General features: G+C 51.7%; 2 protein-coding genes across 3 annotated transcripts; both read right to left on the bottom strand.

Moving 5' to 3' along the window:
• Positions 1–451: 451 nt before the first annotated feature.
• TMED3 (transmembrane p24 trafficking protein 3) lies at positions 452–6,357 on the bottom strand. Of its 2 annotated transcripts, none has more exons than XM_037013572.2 (3): positions 6,044–6,348; positions 4,538–4,786; positions 452–1,228 (listed from the first exon to the last, which is right to left on the bottom strand). In XM_037013572.2, the coding sequence occupies exons 1-3, from the start codon at positions 6,212–6,214 to the stop codon at positions 992–994; spliced, it is 657 nt and encodes a 218-aa protein (XP_036869467.1). In that variant the 5' UTR covers positions 6,215–6,348; the 3' UTR covers positions 452–991. The 2 variants fall into 2 exon arrangements, with proteins under 2 accessions (XP_036869467.1, XP_073083121.1); XM_073227020.1 differs by lacking the exon at positions 452–1,228 and adding an exon at positions 1,528–1,647 and having other exon boundaries at positions 6,044–6,357.
• A 150-nt stretch (positions 6,358–6,507) lies between these two features.
• Positions 6,508–16,379, bottom strand: ANKRD34C (ankyrin repeat domain 34C). Its single transcript, XM_017651731.3, has 2 exons — positions 15,566–16,379; positions 6,508–11,812 (listed from the first exon to the last, which is right to left on the bottom strand). The coding sequence occupies exon 2, from the start codon at positions 11,766–11,768 to the stop codon at positions 10,182–10,184; it is 1,587 nt and encodes a 528-aa protein (XP_017507220.2). The 5' UTR covers positions 11,769–11,812; positions 15,566–16,379; the 3' UTR covers positions 6,508–10,181.
• Positions 16,380–21,244: the final 4,865 nt, after the last annotated feature.

Here is a 21,244-nt window from a genome sequence, read left to right as displayed (position 1 = left end):
AGTGGTGGCCACAGGTAGGTGACTCGCAGGCAAGAGGCTGGCATGCTGGACTGCAGGCCTGCAGCCCACAGTGAGGGCCTCACCGTGAACTCCAAATGACCCGAGCACCACACTGCTTTGGGCAGGAGTGGCACCCTCTGACCTGCACTCACGAGGCCACTCATCACACTGGCTGTTCCCCTTTCCATGTTCTGTTCTCAGCCTTATTTTGGATCAAATGAAGACTCACCTGCTTGACAGTGTTCTCTGGAGTCTGGGACCATGACTTCACCAACTGCCATTCACTGCGCTCACCCCACCGGGATAATGTGATGAACTCCCTGGCCAGCACGCACTGCGCCCTTCCCATGCGTGCCGGGGACATCACCGCTCTACCGCGCTCTAGTTACACCCGCATACCCCCGGCTACAGGATTCCACAGGGCAAAGAACTAAGGCACGAATCCCCGAGGTGCTCACGCTTAGCTTTTATTCACTGGAGTCCCGCCTCCCAGGAGATGCACTGCTGGCCAGGGTACCCAGTCTCCAAGTCCCGCTTGATGCTTGACGACTGACACCTTACCACCTGGGGAGATTTCTGCACAGCCGCATGAGGGCTGGCGTTGCTCGGGCACAGGAGCCTAAGGGTCCCCTTCTCCACAGGACAGGACTCACAGTGCATTACAGGGCAGGAGGAGAGCCCTGGGCTGCAGCCCCTAGGCCTGGGTGCTTGGGGTGCCTCCCACAGCCAGGCACCGGGTCACGCCTGACCACCCTCCGGGGCCCAACCCCCCAGCCTGACCACGAACGGTTTTCGCTTGGTGTCACGCACATAACACGACTGGATGCCCCCTGGGCTCTGGCTGCCATGTGCACAGGCCGAGCATGTGGATGGAACGGGCACTGTCCTGCGCTTCCCCAGCAGCCACCCTGGGTTGTAGCCAGCAGCCCAGCAGGGGCTGTGACCCTGAGCTGCTCCATCCCGGGGCGGGGGCCTGGGCAGGACACCCGGACTAGGAGTGGACCGCCCTGTGGGTGGGGTGCTTCTCCGTGAAGAAGCTTCTCAGCAGCAGCACCTGGCTGACGCTGACCACAAACAGGGTGACGGTCTCACCGACGGACCAGTAAGAGACTCGGCTGTTCAGGTCTTCGGCCCGGACCCGGTCCTGGGCCTCGCGGAGCCGGTAGTGCGTCTGGGAGTCGATCACTGTCTTCAGGGCCTCGTGAATGGTCACACAGGCGGACTCCATCTGGGCAGGAAGAGAACAGTCACTCGCTAACCCGAGAGGACACACAGCAATGCCATCCCCGTCCCGGGAACCTGCTGGATGCCTGTGTCTGTGCCCAGGGCTCTACACAGCTTCTTCAGCCCCTGAAAATGCCTCCCTTGCAAGGTGAGTGCCCTGGCCAGCGCCAGAGCCAGCATCTGAACTCAACGGAGTCCTGAGCCTCCCCTTTCAGCTGGCGTGCGTCCTCCTACCCAACACTCCCAATACCGACAGGCAGCAGTCACCACCCCCACTGGAAGGGAGAACAAGACTGCTCGCCCCACATACCTACGAGCAGACTGAGCTCAGAGAGGCTACGTGATCGCCCAAGGTCACAGAGCTTGTCACCAGCAGAGGAGGTCAAACCGCACCGGACGTTCATTCTATTGTTTAACTGCTACCTATGGTTTATGCAGACACACAAAGACCTAGGTTCCTCACACGTGTAATGTGCAGACACACAGATGAATATACATATAAATATGCACTTATGCAAATGCTCCTATGTAACAATACTGCCCCATGATGGCCTTACCTGCCAAAATACTGTGTGGCAGGCAGATTCTGAAGATGCCCTCCAGGACCCCTGCTCTGTCCCAACAGGACAGGCTGGCATCTCCAGCCTGCTCCCAGAGCCAGGGGTCCCCAGCTTGCCTAGAGTGCCAACTTCCACACTGCCGAGGCCACCAGACCTGGGTCTCTGGGAGCCTGGTCACCTCTGTCATGACAGCTGGTCTCTGCAGACACCTGACTGGCCCCCTCCCAGCCCCTCCACTTGCACACCACATCCCACCCCATCTCTACACCTCTGACGCCCGGGTCTTCAGTCTGTAGCCACTGGCCTCTCCTTCAGCCCTCCCCTCATGGGGCCTCCACTGATGCAAGTATTTGGGTCTGTAAGGTCCTCAAGAACTCAAAGGCAGGAAGCATGAGCCGGTCTCAGAGCAGTTAGGAAGCATTTCATCCTCCCTAGGCAACCACGAGGCAGCCGTGGGCCTCTGACCTCTGTCCGACACCTTCAGTCTCGGCTGATGTGCCCTGAAGCTTGGCCCTGCAGGAGCGTTCGCCCAGGTACGTCTCTCCCAGGAGCCTGGTGAAGCTGGAACCCGAGCCGAACCTAAGTCCCGCTGGCTACCTCGGCCTGGCCTTGGTCACCTAGAGAACAAGGCACCTGGTGGAATCACCTTGTTCTCCCCCCACAATGGATGCTGGTATCCGAAAACACAGCCTCCGGCTCCCCCTGGGCTGTAGAAATCTGGAGGAAGTGAGAAAACAGATGCTGGCTGGTCCATGTGAGCAAAAGGGAACAAGGGCCGCTGGGGAAAGCAGAAGCCGCACCCCGCTTCATGCACCTGCTCTTCTTGCCACACCGGGCACACCTGCCCCTAGACAACCACATTTTCACTTGTAAGTGAAATTTTCCAGTAAAGACTTGCCCGGCTCACCTGGAAGAATCCAGGGCCCCCAAGAGCCCTTCACCCTTACACCCCAGCTCTGATCACAGGCCCGGCAGCCACAGCTCATGGGCTGCAGCCCACAGGGTGTCCCAGGCCTCAGGGACGGCACCTTCATCCCGTTCCTTCTGCCGCCCAGCACCGCGTGCAGCCTGAGTAAATGCTCACCGCCGGTGAGCGAGAGCTCTGGGACGCAGAACACACCGACCCCCGTGTTCAAGGCAGAGGTCAGAGTTGCAGAGGTGGAAGGAGGCACCTCTCCTGAGGCTGGGCAGGGGGAAGACAAGGACCAGCGACGCAGACGGGGGAACTGTAACCCATCTAAGGCCCCAGGAAGGTGTCTCCACGGCGCTAACCTGTTAAGCCTTTGCTCTACTGATGTTTTCCACCAGTTAGAGAGGGAAGTCCCTCAGCTCAGCTTTTAGAGACATAAAATCTTCAAAACAGAGGCTATTTCATCAACCACCACCAGAACTCTCGGGAGCACAAGCTGTGGAGATCTTCCACACAATGCACACTGAGGCCTGGATCTCAGCGAGCAGTCACACCGCCGAGCTCAGACCCGGCGCAGGCCCCGGAACTCGGCATGGCCACTGGCCACCTGTGCCTTCGGAGCACAGACAACACTGCTGCAGAACAGATGAGGAAGTGCATTTTTATTTTAACTTAAGTGAATTTAAATGCAAATAGCCATGTGTCACCATACTGAACAGTGCAGCACTGGCCTTCAACTGCTGAGGGGGGGCAGACAAACCCACGGGCAAGGTCACAGAGGAACAGAGCATGTGGCCACCCTGGAGGGCAGCCCAGAAGGTGATCTGGCGCTGCTGGTTCTGGAACAAGTGCAGCAACCGTGGTCATTCCCATCTTGCAGGTTTCCCCGGGCTCTGCACTCAGTCATGTGACAAGTATGTGGGGAGTCCCTGTGCCCCACGTCCCATGCACTGGGGTGCACAGGCTACAAGGGTAACTAGTAGTAGGGTCCTAGCCTGGGAAGCTGGGAGCCTGCTCATGGGAGGGGCAAGCCCAGCCAGCAGGAGGGAAGACTAATGAAGAACAGAGATTGGGTATAACTGACCTTGAAGGCCGTGCATGACCGAGATAACTAGCCAGCCTCCAAAAATGTCTCCATTTCTCTCCCAGAGTGTGGAGTAGCTGCTGGGACTCCACTGCCCAAAGGGGACTGCATTTGCCAGCCAGCCACCCAGACTGGACACACAACTGCTTGTCGACAATGGGATGAGTGGAAGTAATGAGTGTTACTCCTGCGCCAGGGCTTTTAGGAAGCAGGTGGGGCTTTCTCATTCTCTTTGGTGGCTAAAGGCAGAGGACTCTGAAGCCCTAAGGGACAGCAGAGAGATGAAAAGAAAGAAAAGCCTGGATTCCTGAGTCACTCCACTGAGGAAAGTTGTCCAGCCCAGACTATCTGAGTGAGAAAAGATCTGTGTGTTAAGCACTGACACTCGGGTGCACTTGTCACCATAGCTCGTGCTGCCTTAACCAGCACGCCATGCACAGCAGGGCTCAGGCCTTTAAGATGCAGGCGTCTGGCATGAGCAGAGAGGCACAGGGCGGGTGCTCTGAAAAGCCGCCGTGGGAAAGACCAAACAGGGGGCAGGAATACCAGGGAAAGTGACGCAGGACCCGGCTAAACAGGGAGGAAGATCAGACGGAGAACGGTGTCCTACAGGACGAACTGTGAAACGAGGTAAAGCCACACGAGGCCTCCGGGCGGGGAGCTGGGTGGACGGGGGTTCTGTTCATTAGCCAAGACGGGGCAGAGGAGAAGCAGGCCAGAGGGGCCCAGCCCAGCCCGTCAGTGTCAATGTCCACTCACCTGGGTGAGAGCTGTGACCCTGTTCCCCATGTCCGGGAGAATGGGGGGCTCGTCCCCCACTTGAAAGTCAAAGTAGACGGTCTTGTGAGAGAAGGTGGAAAACTCGTTACTGAAGCAAAACTGATAGACGCCCGTGGCCTCAGCCCGGTGTGTGAAGCTGTCATACTGCTTCTTGGTCCCCTGGTAGATGGTGTTCCCCAGGGGGTCCTTCACGTCGCAGTCAACATCGTAGTGGCCTCCAGTGATGACCTGAAACCACACGACACCCGCAGCCGGCTGGTACCAAGGACAACCACTGACTAAGCGCCGCCCAGGCCCCGCTGTCAGGCGCTACACACAGCTTCATTTGATCTTCACAACCTTCCAGCCCAGGTGCTGACACGCCCCACTGTACAGAAGGTAAAACTGAAGGTGAGGTGGGCACACTGCTTGGAAGTGACAGGGCTAGATTTTAATCCGTGTCAGCCGGACCCTAAAGGTTTTGCCCGGGAGGGTGCAATGAGCTCAACCTTTGCTATTTAAAGAAAAGGAAACCGAGGCTCCAAAGTCAAGTAGATTGCTGAACAGATCTAGCAAATGTTATTATTACTGATCAAATGCAAAGAGAAGGTAAATATAGAATCAGTGAGTGTGAACTCTCCTCGCAGATGTAAGAGGAGCAGGGGGCAAAACCATGCAAGTGGTCAGTAGCTATGACCAAGGTCCATCGTGGACACAGGCAACAGCCTCCATCAGCTTCCAAACTTTAACTGTTCCTCTTTGTCCAGAAGAATTTGATTTGGGAAGCAGTGAGCTAGCTCTCTGTTGATGGAGGTATTTAACCCCATGCTGAACACCAGGGATTGCTGACTAGCAGTGACCGGATGACCTCCCAGGCCCCTCCAGTGTCACAATTATCATTTTTTGGTGATTGTACCTACCTCGTTAACCCAGCTATGATTTGCATATTGTCCACAAAATGTGGAAGTGGCCAAATGCGTGACTCGGAGACCATCGCACGTGACAGCGCCCCCAAGCACAGGCCTCTTTGAGGGGCTCTGGCCAGAGAGGGCCCGCCTAAGGGCCTGCCCTCATTCCCGCGGCCCAAACAAGCCCAGCTCTGGAAGGCCTGCCAGCATGTGGCCCCCAACCCTACGCCTGCTCGCTAGCCTTAGGGGCAGACCCCCTCCGCGGAGGCCTGCTCCCGGCGAGACCTGTCCGAGGAGGTAGGGGCGCGGGGGCGGGGCTCTCCCGAGCCACATGGCACGAGGCACAGCACCGCCCCGCGCACAGCCCTCCGCCAGCGCTCGGGGCCGCGGCCGTTCTCACCAGGCTGCACCCACCTCGCTAGAGCCGGAGAGCCGTGAGCCCACCTGCCCTGCACACTGCCCACGCCTCGGGGTACATACGCCCTCCCATGCACGCGGGGACCGGTCGGCCCCCCTGGGGCCGACAGCGATGGGACCCTCCCGTCCCCGCCTGCGCGCCCCGGGGGCCCGGCAGACCGCGCCCCGCCGCCGGGCTCACCTGGAAGTCCAGGGAGAACTTCACGCCCGACTCCACCGCCTCGTGGAAGCACTGCTCGGCGCTGTCGGGCAGCTCGAAGGTGAGTTCCGTGGCCCCCGGCCGCTCGGCGCCGAGCAGCACCAGCAGGAGGAGGAGGGGCGCAGGGCCGGCGCGCGGGCCAGAGCTGCCCATGGCCGCGGCGGGAGCCGCTCCCCGGCTGGGCCGCTGCGCTCCGAGCGGCTGGAAGCAGACGTGGCGCTGCCGGTTCTGTACTTCCGGGGACGCCGCTCAGGGCGCAGCCGCCGCGCCGCCAAGGCCACCCCGCCCCTCCGCGCCGGCCGCCCCGGAGAAGGGCGCTGGCCCCGCCCCCCGCTCGCCCAGAACGCATGCGCGTTGGCTGCGCCGGCAGGGCCCCGCCCCCCTCCCTCCCTCTGCGCACGCGCTGGCTGCTCCAGAAGGCCCCGCCCCACCCCGCGCCCCTCCCCGCGGGCACCGTCCTGCCGTCGGGACCGCGGGGACAGGGTCCCGGGCTCGGCCTGGTCCACATAGTCCGCCTTGGGCGCTCGGCACGGAGCGCAGGGCGTCGGCCCCGAGCAGATTCTGCTACCGTAGGACTGCCGCGCCCGACCCGCAGTGACGGCGGGGCCGCTGACCTGGGCTCCCCGGCGGGCGCCCTGCCCTGCGGGCCCAAGCGCGGTACCCCGGTCCCCACGGGCGCGGGCGGCGGACGCCCGAACGGTTCTGCGGCTAGCATGTCCCCTTGCTTGCACCTTCTCGTTTTTGCCTTTTTTTTTTTAAACCAGGAGAATAGTCATGGAACTAAAAATTAATTTTAAAAATTACGTGTACACAAAATATTGGGTGTTTTCCAAAGTTGATGTTACTAGGCAGCGTGTCCCATCTTGTGGAAAGGTAACATTTATAATTAAGCTTTCACTGAGAAAAATGGAAAATATTACTGAAGGATTGCAATATATCTTTTATTGACACGTTAGACATAATCTAAAGAGTTGCATTACGTGGATTTTGATACATCTCTGAGCACATCGTCAGGCTGAGACTATAATTTAACACTAGAGAACCAGTTCAAGCATCGTACCATACATCTGAAGCACTGGCACACGGGGAGGGGGGAGGTCAGACACAGCCTGCATTTCACAGGTTCCACTTGATGAGATTCTAGGAGAACTGACAGTGGGCTTAAACAAACCACAGAGGCATTGGAGTATCTAGAAATTAAACCAAAGTTCCAGACGTTAGACTCCAGACTCACATCGGCACTGTCGGGCAGCTAGAAGGTGAGTTCCGTGGCCGGGAGAATGTATTTTGATAAACATTCCCGAGAGTCTTAAGTGGACGGGTTATTGAAGCTACAGCTTGCAGCTAACGTCCATAGTGACACTAGGATTCCAAGAAAGAAAAGCTAATCTCTGATCTAGAAAGCATGTTTGAATCTAAAATCCACTGTTCAAAAGCATTTGTGTAAAGTTTGTTGACGTGAACAAAATTGCCTATATATGCACTAACCATGATAAAGTACGTGGTGGTTATCCTAGTTTGGAACAGTCTAATTCAGCTAACACATCGTCAAAGAGTGACGAGACAAGGGACCATCTGATGACTGTCTAGGGGAGAGCTGTGGGGCGGTCACGACTCACTGATGCAGGCAGGGAGCGGCACCGGAATTCCCGCCGGTATGCAATTGTCAGGCCACCATTAGGCTACCCCAGATGGACACTTCATCCTGTGCAGTGTTTCACCCAAGCTAACTGCTGTGAATGTACCACATTCACTACTAGGCTTTCAAATCTTAGCTAGAGGCTAGAAAAATGCTCCTATGCAGTGCCATGCTGTCCCCACAGTTAGATACTACTAGCAGAGGTTAGTTTTAACTGGCACAATGACAGTTGGGAAGTACTTAATGCACAGTGTGTGTGTGTGTGTGGTGTGGTGTGTGTGTGTGTGCGTGCATACGTGCACAAACTCCTGTGTTTAATGAGCTGATTCTCACTAGCTTTTGAGCTTTTCTTCTCATTTTTTTCCCTTCGTCCAAGCACAAGAGGGCATTAGTACTCATGTCTGTGTGTTTTCCAACCCTATGCCCATGTTAGTATCAATTGGTCGTTTACTAAAGCACAATTTAAATGGTTTTCAAGTTGGTAGGCCATACCCCAGGCAGCCCCATACCCCGTGCAGCCTTGTTACCTATGACACATCTCTACCAGGTACACTCTCCTTGAGCTGAGAGTGTGTTCCCCCAGGCCATGTCTGGCCCTGTCTGAGACACTTTGGTTGTCACAACAGAATGGGGGTTGGGAGGAGCTACTGGTGTCTAATGGGAGGAGAGAGGCCAGGGCTGCCACTAAACACCCTGCAGGACCCAGGACGGCCCCACAGGTCACTAGCACCGAGGCCAAGTACATGCCAGCCCTAAAGAAGTTAAGAAAAAACAATACTTGGTTTATTAATAACCATTAGTAGCATTTTTGTGTGGGACGTTCACATAAATTTCCAGCAAGTGTCATTATAGAAATGCTCTAATATGTAGAAGCTCGTGTGGCAGAATTTATTTTACTTGAGAAATGAGCTTAGAGCTCAGTATTTATGGAATCACTGAGGATCTCAAGGATATGTGAATTTTCAGATGCACTTTCCTTTTGTGGGGGATATTATGTATTATTTGGGATGTTGAGGCTTCAGAGGTCTGAAGAAGTAAATTAAAATTAGCTACGTCTTCTCCAGTTCCTTCCACCTGGGCAGGGAACCTCAGGAGACACTTCGGTGCAGTGTCTCATTCAATTCCCTCCACACCCTGGCAGCGTGGGGCATTATTAACCCCACTCACAGAGCGGTGGGGGACTCGCAGCCCTTAAGCCATTTCCTCAAGGTCGCGGAGCTGGTAATGGTAAAGCTGAGGTGCAGACCCAAATCTCAGAGTCTTTCCTCTTTCCTCTATATGATGCTGTCCCCAAGGACTACCAATTTTTTTAGTTATCGAGCAAATTTGTGTAAGCAGCATGAAGGAAAAATAAATGGAAAAATAACCAGGAATATCTTCATCTAAAATGTGCTGCATTATACCAAGTGTCTGCTTCCCTTCTTGGGTTTTACAAGTGTTTTCTATAAATCTCCCATCTCGTAGATACCTCAGGCTTTGTCTTGAATTTGTCTTGAATTACCTAGGTAAGTGGAGGGGAAGGACGGTTTGCTTCTCTTAAAGTTTTCAGACCACAAAATTAAATAGGAACCGTCTGCTTCGCCTTTTACCCTGTGCGAATCCCATCCTCATCTTCATTCCGGTTTTGGGACGTCTCATCAAGTTGTCTTAAGAATAATCAGGAAACACTTCTTACAGATGTATTCTGTACACTGTCACATTCACTCCAAATGAGGGAGTTTAGCAAACCCTGACCACTGTTTCCAAGATTTCAACAGAGAGTCTGGGTCAGAGCAGGAATCAGAGGCAAGTTTTACTTGGGGGCAAGATTCATCTCTAAGGCACCAATTACTGTGACATATCAGAATTTAGGGGACATGAGACGTGGTATCTGGGGACTCGTAGCACATCCAAATTAGTATGTGACCCAGCATGTGTCTGGAGTTTGGGAAGATCTCGAGCGTGCCGTGCTGGGCAGAGTCCCACCGCATGGTGAGAGGCAGGGACCCCGTGCCAGACCCCGTCTGATGGGGCAGTTCTGCTCCTGTTCCTTCAGCTGCAGCTCAGATACCCGGACATGATTTAGGGCTTGGGTTGAACTTCTGCACATTCTAACAGATGTTAGAGCCTAGTATTCTTTGTAGGCACTTCATAGATTGATTACAGATCGCACACTTCAATGCCATCTTGTGATTTAAATTCTTGTTTGTCTCATAGGAAAACACTTGGATCATTGCACTGACTGTGTTTCTTCCTTTAGAGATTTTTTTTGGTAATTTCACCCCCAGAATCCAATTATCCAAAGCTCTGGCCAATAAAAGCCCAGAAATTATTTCAGAAGGGAAGCAGCACCCTGGTGCCTCACCCTCTGACGCAGCCACACACCATCACGACGGGGCCATCGGGATGCGGGGAGCCTGCAGGGCTGTGCTGTCTACATCTGGTACCTGTCATACACTACGCAGGTCTAAAAAATAAATACACAAATGGGTCTAAAAGCCTCTAGGTCATGATTTCTTCAAAGCCGGACAGCTGCTTCATCTGTTCGACTTGCATGGAGTGCCTTCTGAGGAGTGTCTTACCTCTCAGGCCCACTCTCTTTGGTGAACTTGGAGCCGCAGGAACCATGGATTTTAAGCCACTGGCCAGAGGAGACGATTTGCTGCCAGATCTAATATCCAGGAGAGGCGGGCTCACGTTCACACTTAAAGGTGGAAGGAAGCCAGGCCGGGTGTGGGGAAGCCGGTCCAGCAGCAGAGTCCCAGAAGCTCTTCTTTCTAGAAGATGCAGGGGCCGGCGGCGCGCGAAGCTGGGAGACGAGCTGGGCACGGCGTCCAGGGCCTCCCGGGAGCTGTGGGAGAGAGACACGTGGGAGCCGTTGAGCCTCTTTCTATCAGAGAGTCCTCTGCCTGATTCAAGGGAAGTGGAGTTGAGCTGGTCAGCCCCTGGCTGTAAGTCTAAATCGTAGAGGTCACTTTCCAGCTGCTTGAGAGACGCCGGAGCAGAGAGAGCAGAGGGGCCTGACGGACCGATGCCACCCTTCTCTTGGTCTCCCCTTCTGGCCAGACCCTGGTGGGAAGCCGGGCCTTTCTCATAGGCTGCCTTCCAGGATCCTGGTGCTGCAGAGGCTGGCATCTTCAGAACCTGCCCTGAGACGGTGGGGAAGAGGGTGGGGTCTTGGCCATCAGTACTGCTGGTTCTGGAGAGGGGGCCCCTTTTGGGGAAGCACACGTCACTGATGCTCTTGATGACGCTGTCTGTGCCGCCACCCTGGGTCTCGTCCTGGCGCACAGAGGCTGCCAGCACCGAGGGCGCAATCAGGCCCCAGGGTTCAGACTGGAGCCTCTTCAGTCGGGGCAGATGGGCCCTTTTGAGGTTCCCGCCTTTCCTGGTGGGTGTCCCTGGCTCATTAAGGGCCTTGGAGGTGTTTCCACCACCCGGATGCCCTGCTTGGAGGCTGAAGAAGTCACCCTCCTTCTCTCTGGGTGGGCAGCCCAGGCCGGGAGCCTTCAGTTCTATATCTGAGGGAGACGTGCATAGTGGGGGCGACTGCCTTCCTTCCACTTTGGGTGAAGGAGGGGCATTGAGATACTGTTTGGTGGTTTTGGTGCCCGAAGAGGATTTATCCATCGTTATAATGATCACCTCCTTGCCCTGGGCTCTGCAGGCATCCAGGAGGTGTCTCAGTGCATCCTTATCATCTGCGTTGATGGCATGGACCAGAGCGGATGCCCCAGTGCGGTCCTCGAGGCTGGGGTCCGCCCCGTTCTCCAGCAGCAAGGACACCACGTCTCCTCCTGCTCTCCTCATGCATGCATGGATGAGGGCCGTCTTGCCCGACTTGTCCTGAATGTTGGGGTCCGCCCTGTTGTCCAGCAGGTACTTGACCATCGCGGACTTGCTGGCGCTTTGCTGGTCCACGTGTCTGGTGATGCACGCCACCATGAGAGCCGTCTCCCCCTTATCGTTGCTCTCGTTGACATAAGCCCCCCCTTCCAGGAGCAGCCGGGTGAGCCTGAGCCTCCCCAGCCACACGGCCTTCAAGAGCGAGTTCCCTTCGGTCCTCAGCTTGGGGTCGTCGTCCATCATCCTGGCCGCAGCCTAGAGTCCCTGGGCCGTGGTGGTGATCAGGCCTGGCAGGGGAAGAAGACAGAACACGTCACGTCCCATGGCTGAGCTGAGTCCCGGGGCCGTTACAGGGCCTGGATACTGTCGCCTCCCAGCCCGCCCCCAGGAGAGCTCCTTGGCCACGCCTCCCCAGCTCCCCGTCCGTTTCTCCCGTCTGCAATGTGTGCATCATCTCAGGTTCACGCAGCCACGTCTGCTTCTCCCATCAGTGTGTGTGGCCACTTGTCTTGTTTTCTTGCCTAAGTGGCCTTAGCAAGGTCTATGCCTTTCCCACGCTCTTAGAGTCAAATGTGCAGAAGTCAGGACTGAAGGCCAGAGGCAGAACGTCAGTCACCCGGGAGCCTCCGAGAGAGGAGGCCGATCAGAACCACGAAGTGAGGAGGTTGAGGGACATTCACACTGCAGAGACGTTTGAAAGGCAGAAACGAATGGTGTCCCACTGGGTGTGGAAGCCAGCCAAGCTCTAACTTGCTTTAATCTGGGAATTTGTCTCCTAGTGTGCATCTTATAAATAAATGTTAAGAACATCTAATGCGGGAAAGATCAGGTGCCTTTAGGGTTTCTAAGCTTGTTGGAGGGAAAGGAAGCAATCCTGAAGGAACAGAGCTCACACATGTGCACAAGTCTGAATCCCGTCCACTCTGGCTGCTCTAGGCACTGTGCTTCTGCCTTTAAAAATCAGCGACCCAAAAATGTTTTGTTTTGTTTTTAATGCACTTCTGAAAAAGAGTAAACTGAGACTTCCTTCTCTGGTGTGCACCCCTTCCCCTCATCCCCTTCGCTTCTTGGTTGTTTCTGTTGAACTCAACGCCGCTACAATTGACTCGCCCAAGTCACACGTGCAAATCACTTAGGGAGCCTCTGTAGCACGCGGGTTTATGACAACTAGGTGATACAAATAAGATACATGGAACACAAGGCACGATGCCATGCTTCTGGCTAACAATGCAGGGACTGGAAAAGAAATGCTAGAAGCTAAAACCTCAGCAACACCCAAAATATAAAATGATGCTTTCTGCGGTGGAGGGTGAAAGGCTGAAATGATGGCCGAGTGGAAGTGTTTGCTATTTTTGCCCAGAAACCCTGGGGTTATTTTATTATCCACAAAATTATGGAAGTCTTGGATTTTTGAAGTGGAGAAGAGCGTTCTTGTTCAATCTTTCCCAGTTTAGAAATGGGACATTTAAAGACGAGATTGAGTCTTTTATCTCACAGAATGCAGGCTCTTTCAGCCCCATCCCTTCCAGGTGTTTAGCCTGAGTACTGTAGTTCACGGCTGCACAGTAATTAGCTGAGTGCCGAATGTGGCCCACGGTTACGTATTGCTTGACTGGCACAGTGCTTTAACATTTTTTTAAAAACAATGTTCTAAGATGGATTATTCATTGTTGAGTTCAACAAAGACCCTGCCATTCTCTGTATTCTGATGACTCGCCCAAGTCACACGTGCAGGTCACTTAGCGAGCCTCTGCAGGCACCCGGGTTTATGACACTAGGTGATACAAATAAGATACACGGAACACAAGGCACGATGCCATGCTGCTGTTCTTTCTGTCACTTTTCTTACCTCTGCAAGTTTGTTAGGAGGCTCAAACACGCTAGTGGATGTAAAAGCCCTTTTTATACACTTTAAAGTATGGTGTGTTTGCATGAGTCATTATAAATAACGTAACTAACAATTACTTCAGTGCAGATAAAATACCACTTGCTCTTTCTCCCCTTCCTGGAGTCACACTCTCATCAGATTTCCAGTTAAATTTCCCTTGTTTGGCTTGGTGGTAAATCTTTCAGAGGACCGAGGTACCCAGAGTACTCCCATTTGACCCAGTAGGAGAACTATACAAAAGATGAGGAACAGCAGATTCCTGTGGACATCCGAAAAGCTCCTCATATCCCCAAGAAAGGACCTGGATATACGCTTTATTGTACTTAGTGACCCATAGCAAGTTTCCAGGATTTTATAACATGCACGTTTTGTATTTATCTTATATTTGACTGTAGCCTTTATCTTGTCTGTCCTCTATTTTCTCAACTACTTCTAATATATGGAAACCTGACATCTTGTGGAACTTACTGAATTGCTTTAAGTTTTTTTGTGGAACAAAATATAATCAATGGACATTTATTAGATTGATCCGTATGAATTTGCTGTTTCCATAAGGCAAAAAATAGTTTTAAAAATAGTCAGTTTCACATGGTTCAACCTGAAATTTAAGTGCTAATCTAAGTATGCTTTTGTGCTGTAATTGCTCCATAATCCCAGCTCTTGGGGTTGGAACAGTCATGATGGCAGGGTTGCAGAAGAGCGCAGGAGACCTGGATTCTAATCCCAGCTCTGCTGCTACACAGCTGGGCAATGCAGGCAAGCACCCCTTTGCCACATGCATAGCAGAACTGCACGTCTGCCTTATAGGATTGTTATAAGGATCAGATGATAGGCAGTATGTGAACACACTACAAAGTCCTGTAAAATCCAAGGGCTTATCATGTTGAATTAATCTCACCCAGAATCCTACCTCTGAGCCCTGCTCTGTGCCCATGCCCCATGTAAAGTGCCACTAGTGTTCACTGCCAGCCCTCTTTCTCTTCCAATCTACTCCCTGCCTTCTCGCCTCCACCACTCTACCACCATTCAGTAGGGTGAGTCCTCCCACATCCATGAGGTCTCTGACCACCCTCCGCTCACACTTCTGCAAGGAAAGCACTGTTACCCTCATTTTACATATCAGAGCCTGAAGTTCAGACTCGTTAAGTAACTTTGCCCATGAGCGCACGTTTGGAAGTGGTACAGCTTTGATGCAAACTCCGTTGCTCCGATGCCAAGTTCCGAGCTGCTCCACGGAGGGAATTCCGCTCGGGCACACCCTCCGCGGCTGCAGGCTGGCTTGGGCTTTGCGCCGGTCACTTCGCCTCTGCTGCCTCAGCTTCCCCGTCTGTAAGTGGGAATAACGGCAGACAGTGTGGTGCTCCTGACAGCCAAGCACCGACTTGGCGCATGGTAAGCGCTCGGGCGACGTTAGGGTTTTGAAGAAGTCTGGGTACGCCTTTCAAAACCCGGGAGGCCACAGCGATCAGCGGCAGGGCTGGCGGAGGCGTGGGGGCACCCTCACACCCCGCCTCTCCCTTCCGCAGTCACGGGGAGCCGTTCGAAGCGGGCCAGAAACCGAGCTGTGCGTTTGCTTCTGTCATTCGAGAGCCCTTTCTCCGGCCGGGGGCGCGCCGCGGGCCTCGGGCCAGGGCGCTGTCCGAGGTGCTGGGCGCCGCGGGCTGGGGGCGCCGGCGGTGCGCGGGCGTCACTTGCCAGGGTCTGCGCGCATCTTGCCGAAGGCCGGGTGTGCGGGCCAGGCGAACAGGGCGGTAAGTGCTTTTCCCATTGTCCCTTGGTAATGCCCAGGTTCATACTCTTCACAATTTCTTGCACATTTTCAGGATCATAAGCTCTCACTGCCCGTATCTCATAGGTTTGCGCAAAAATTCGGACTGCGCCGCCTTCAGTCCCTGCAGAGATTCAGACGCCTAGCACCCAACCCCGCTCCGCAACCATTTCCTACAAAAATTCAGGTCCCTACGCATCTCGTCCCCACGCGTCAATGCAAAATTTAAACATTTTAAATCCGTCTTCCACTCCCGCCTCCCACGATTTCCTGTGATCAAAACAGACACTCTCCTGCCAGCTTGCGGCCAACCAGCGCGCACTCACTTCTTGGGCGCTGGAGGCCCCACCGGGCGCCCCGCTGGAGACCCCGGGGTGCGCTTACCTGGCGCGGACGCTCACCGAGCGAGGGGCCCCGGGTCCAGGCCACGCGCGGTGTCATTGCTCCGAAAGCGAAGGCAGGGGGCGCCGGCACCCCCTCCCGCGGCCGCGGGCACTGCCGGGCGGGACCAGCGCCGGGGGGGGCCGGGCTCGCGCCTGTTGAGTAATTTGACCTGAACTTCGTCAAGGTTCATAAATAAAACCCCTGCGTCAGTACCTTGGGGTCACTCCTTGCTCCCCCAACGTGCAGTGTGAGCAAGGGAGTTATTTTTAAGAGAGAAAAAAAAAAACCACGAGAGAAGGGTAAGAATAGTCCCCCGCTCCGGCCTGCAGGTCTGCGCAGCCCCCGCCCCCGCCGCTCCCTCGGCTCGGCTCCGACCAGGCGTTGCCCGCGGGCGCCGGGTGCGTCCCCCCGGCCCGACGCGGGGGCCGTGCGGGGGCGCGCGGAGCAGGCGGAGGGCCGCGGGGCGGGGGCGCCGCCCTGCTGCCGCCCTGCGCCCCCGTCCCGCGGCCCTCCGGGGAGCGGACTGGCTGAACCGCCCGGCGGTGGGCGCGGGTGGAGAAGCGAGGGGACGCCCCCGGCGTCCGACCCGAGCGGGACCTGAACTCGCGTCTCCTCTGCAGTCCCCGCGGCTCCGCCCTCCCCGGGCTTGGGCTTCCTCCCCCGAACGCCCTCGCATCTCGGGATGAGTGTCCACCGTGCGGGAGGGCGAGTAGAGAAGAGGGGGCAGGTGTGCGGAGGCCGGGTTCCGGCGCCGAGCGCTCGGTTTCCACTCCAGCGCCTCTTAGCCCGCCGCCCGCCTAGTCCCAGGACTTCCCGTGGGGACGTTGGCCAACAGTTCTGTCTCCTCTGCCACAAAAGTGGCCCTTGGCTGTGGTCTGCGGTTCCGAGCGCGGGGCATCCTATTTAGTAAGTGAGTGCCCTCCTGCGGCCTGGCCTGGTGCCCTCCCGCTACAGTTCCCGGAGGTGACCTGCATTTACAAGCCAGGAACTGCTCATACCGGTTATCTAGATGTAGATGCACACACGGGCTCCATTTTCCCAACCAAAAAGGTCCTACTCCTTTAGTTTTATTTGTTACATTTTCCCAGAAGATTGTCCATCTCATTGACAATTTTGAATTCACAGGCACAAAGTTGCACCTAGTACCACCTTAGGGTTTTTCGCCTCCTCTGAAACTGTTCTTGTACCCCTTTTGCATCCTAATATTGTTCATTTGTGTTTTCTCCCTCCCCATCCCTACTTATTTTTTTTCACCCACCACACAGGAGAGTTATCAATTTTATTGAACTCTTAAAAGCAAAACTATTGTTCTGTAATTTTGCCTTTATCACTTAATGTTCCATGGAATCATTTATGGGAATGTTTCCATGAAGCGCCCATTATGTGTAAGCTCTGAATACTATTCTGGGGGTTCTTTGGCTGTAAAGCAGTTTCAAGACTTTGTGTAGTGAAATCTCTAAGTCTTATCTTTCCTGGCTTCTAGATTTCCTGTCTTGCTTGGGAGACTTGCCACCCCAGAATCACAAGAATAGTTCCCTACGCGTTCCAGTAGTTCATAGCTTTGTTGCTGTGGATGGCGATGATACTCAGATGTCCATCATGTTATCAGATGTTGTTCAGATCGTCAGTTCATCCGGAAGCCATGTCACCCCGAGGTCAGGGTCTGATGAGGGCGAGAAGCCAGCCCTAAACAGTGCCAACACCAGTCCTGAGTAGTCCACCCCCCTGTCCCCATCCAAGAAGCCGCCCTTAACTATACTGCTTGATAGCCCCAAACAGATTCGATTTGGTCAATGTATGTTCTTTTACAAAAATACACTGCCAAAGTGGAATTAATTATTATAGGATCTTTCCTTTTTGGCATCTATATTAATAAATAAAATTATTGTCAGTTTCCTTTTTAGCGGATGGTGGGGTTCTCATTCAGATTTGATGCAAGTTCTGCTAACTTTCTAGGATGATTTTGAAAACATTCTGGTTTTGCCCATAAGCTGGTATTTTTAAATTATCAAGACAGCTATCTGTTCATTGGTGATTTAATAGAACGCATCTATAAAACCATCTGGGCGTGATGGATTTTAGAAGGATAGACATTTGGTTATCTTTAAAAATTTACTGATGACTAATGGGGAGTATTCATTTCTGACACTTCTTGAGTTGATTTTGGGAGATTTATATTTGCCTAGAAAAGAGACCTATCTCATTTACGTTTTCAAATTTATTGTCATAAAGCCACGAATTCTGCTCTCTTACATGTTTCCATCCCCTCCGAATCCATTCTTACACCCCCTTTTTGCTACTGATGTTGTTGTGTTTTCTCTCCATATATTATTTTGTCTTTATATCTAGGGTTATTTTGCTGTGGTTAAATCAGATGGTCTACATAGTTTCCTCTTTCTTGTCTATTAGATGACCAATTAAAAATACCCAGAGCATTTTTCCTCATATTCAATGAAGAAAAAAATGTGCATTCTGTGTGTTTTTGATACAAATGATTCAAATGCACCTGTAAACTAAGTGCACATGACTACCCTCTGTGTCTTTACTCTGTGCTCTAAGGCAGACTGACATGTTAGTGAGGAGCTCAGACTCTATGGAGTCAGACTCACTGGGTTTAAATCCCAGCTCTACCACTTGCCGGCCATGGGATCTCTGGTGAGTCACTCAGCCACCCTGTACCTCAGTTTCCACCTCCATAAATCTGATGTAATAATAGTGTTTACTTCGTAGGGCTGGGATGACAGGCAGCTGAGTTAATACATGAAAAATGTTCAGTGCAGTGGCTGGAAGGGAGTGAGCAATGTCTTAGCTACATTTTCTACCTGATCTATTCATATTCAAATCAAGCTGTTAGAGTCTCCCAGGATGCTTAAATTCATTTAATCCGGAAGAATTTACCGAGTCTGGGCTGTGTGACCCAATCTGCATTCCCTTGTGTGTGGAGATTTAGCTGTGAACACAAAGGCCAGTTTTCTGCCTCTTGTAAGGACCTTCTAAATATCTAGCTGCGTCAGCGTGTTTTTGTGTGTATGTGTCCTGGGCGTGTCCCATGTGTGTGTGTATGTGTGAACCAGGGTCCCACTGTTCCCTGCCACCCGTTTCATACAGGAGAGCGTGAGGTGCAAGGCCTTAGGAAGACCATGCCAAGTGTGGTGGGATCTCAGCCGCTTCCCCAGAGATGCGCTTTATATGCCAGACACAGTTCATTAATAATAACGATAATATTTTTAAGATAATGGTCATTAATAGTAGCAATACAAATTTTTGAATACCTACTGCTGTCAAGGCCCTCCAGCCAAAGACCTTCAGGAACACACCTATAATTGAATAAGTTGAATTTGTGACTTGGTCCTGCAAGGGAGACTGCACACCAGGGGAAACCAGAGTAAGAAAGTTCTGAAAGGAACACGTTGTAGAATTTGGGCTTTGGCTGGGAGATTTGGGGGAGGATCCACTCCACTCTTACCAGAAAAGAACCACATAGATGGTTCTGACACCACAAAGAAAAGCATAAAGTGGTCCTTGAGCCGTGGTTCCCTATGCACCCTGTTGCTGTTTTAATTTAGATAGAACTGACATATAACATTATATTGGTTTGATTCGATATTTGCATATGTTTCAAAATGATCACCACAGTAAGTCTAGCTAACATCCATAACCTTACATAATAACAAGATTATTTTCCTTGTGATGAAAACCTTTAAGACTTACTCTCTTAAAACTTTCAGTGTACCTCACGGTATTATTAACCATAGTCCCCCTGCTGTGCGTTACCTCCCCATGGCTTACTTATTTCACAGCTTCAAATTTGTCCTTTTCAACCCCTCTCTCCCATTTCGCCTATCTGCCCACCCCACCCACCGCTGACTCTGGAGCCCACCGGTCTCCTCTCTGTATCATGAGTGTGCACTCTGGTTCAAGCCAGGGAAAGTGTAGTGTTGATTCCCCACTCTTGAGCCCTCTCCCTGCACAGAATGTTCCAATCAGTCATTGTCCTTAGGAAAGGGAAAGACAGGCCCTGAAGTGAGTACTCAGCTCCTCAGCCACAGCTGTTAACAGGAAGCAGTAACAGTCTCTTGATTCATTGTCTTTACACAGATTGGGAGGCTCAATTTTAGAACAATGAGGTGCTTTCCCAAACTCACAGAGAAAAGCAATACCAGGGCTGCAGGTCTCCTGAGAACGGCATTGTAGAATTGGGTCTGTTCCAGTCTATTATGAATTTTTAGATAACTTCTACTGCATTGTTACTGCAAACGTGTTACAGGCATATATCCTAGAAAACAAAGATAAGAGATTTATTCTCCCCATCCTTTTATTACACCTCTTAATTTAAAAAAAATAGTTTCCAATGTTTTTATTGCACATTTAAATCAGAGCTGCTTTTTTGCTGTAAGCAACAGAAAACCCCATTTTAAAGAGGGGCTTGTATTCTTCCATACCAGGTGTCTGATGGAGCAGAGGCTCAAAACTTTCAGGGCCAACAGTGATGTTTGTGGACTTTCCTTGGAGTTTGCAAGAGGCCACTGACCAACAGAGTAGAAAGGGAAACTCACAAAAAAGTTCAACTTTTTATGGCAATTTAGTATATGGTTCAGTTAACATTCAAAAGGAGGAAAGGATGCATTTTTGAAAAACGTCACTGGGGTAATTAGTTTGTCATTGGGAAAGCAATCAGTGCACATCTAGTTAACTGTGCACACTAAATACAGAAATCTAACTGTAAAACATCAAACCATAAGAGAGTCAAAGGAAGACTGGGATTTTTTTCACAAGCTTAAGGTCAGAAAATTTCTAAGCATGACATCTAAAAGGCAAAAGTTGTAAAGGAATATAGATAGATTTGGGCAACTTAAAATGAAAGCCTTATTTATGACAAAGCATAATAAAACTAAAATACAAATAAAACATTGAAAAATATTTGTAATATTTTGACAGATTAAGAATATAAATTTTACAATGTGGAGAAATCTTTCAAAGTTTATAAAACAAGTCAAATAGAAAAATGGGAAATGAATATGAACAGTAAATTCACACATGCACATGTATACATGTAATACAACTGATAAACATAAAAAGATCAACATCTTTAGTAACTGAAAAAAATGTAAAAGTAAGATTTTTTTGCTTATCAGATTATTAGGAATTAAAAGGATTGATAATATCTAGAAACCATGAGGGTATAAGAAAATGGTTAGTCTTACTCTTTGCTGGTGGTAGTGTAAATTTTTGGAGTCTTTTCCAAATTTTTATTTGGAAATATCTATTAAAATGTTAAATATTTCCCCCATATTCATGAAGCAATTTCTTTTGCAGATATTTACTCTAAGAGGATAGTTGGACAAATACACTAAGATGTAATTGTTGTTCATACTGGTGAAAAATTGAAAATAACTGAAATGTACATCTTCTGCAGATCGATTTTCAACACACTGTTATCTTCCTGGTCAACCTATGGATGAAATTCAACCATAATTTGACAAATGGATTTGCATCTCAATCCACTCTTTTTCCAGTAAATTTAGTGTCACCATGTCAGATATGTAGTCAACTGTTGAACTTTTTCTCATCCTCATACAAATTACACTCATTACATTAAACTGAAGCTGATCCAGTTTCAGCATCAGGTTCAATCTGCATCATTATTTCTCTCCAATATGTACTTTCTAAAGTGTAGAC

Source organism: Manis javanica, chromosome 18 (assembly GCF_040802235.1).
Source record: "Manis javanica isolate MJ-LG chromosome 18, MJ_LKY, whole genome shotgun sequence".
Classification (NCBI taxonomy): Eukaryota; Metazoa; Chordata; class Mammalia; order Pholidota; family Manidae; genus Manis; species Manis javanica.
This window is presented reverse-complemented; position numbering and strand designations above follow the sequence as displayed.

Excerpts from the sequence above, each read along its gene's own strand:
- TMED3 (XM_037013572.2), bottom strand. The coding sequence starts at position 6,214 with ATGGGCAGCTCTGGCCCGCGCGCCGGCCCTGCGCCCCTCCTCCTCCTG. Across the intron at positions 4,787-6,043 it reads AGTTCTCCCTGGACTTCCAG|GTCATCACTGGAGGCCACTA; the intron begins GTGAGCCCGGCG and ends GTGTGGTTTCAG. Across the intron at positions 1,229-4,537 it reads GGGTCACAGCTCTCACCCAG|ATGGAGTCCGCCTGTGTGAC; the intron begins GTGAGTGGACAT and ends CTTCCTGCCCAG.
- ANKRD34C (XM_017651731.3), bottom strand. The coding sequence starts at position 11,768 with ATGATGGACGACGACCCCAAGCTGAGGACCGAAGGGAACTCGCTCTTG.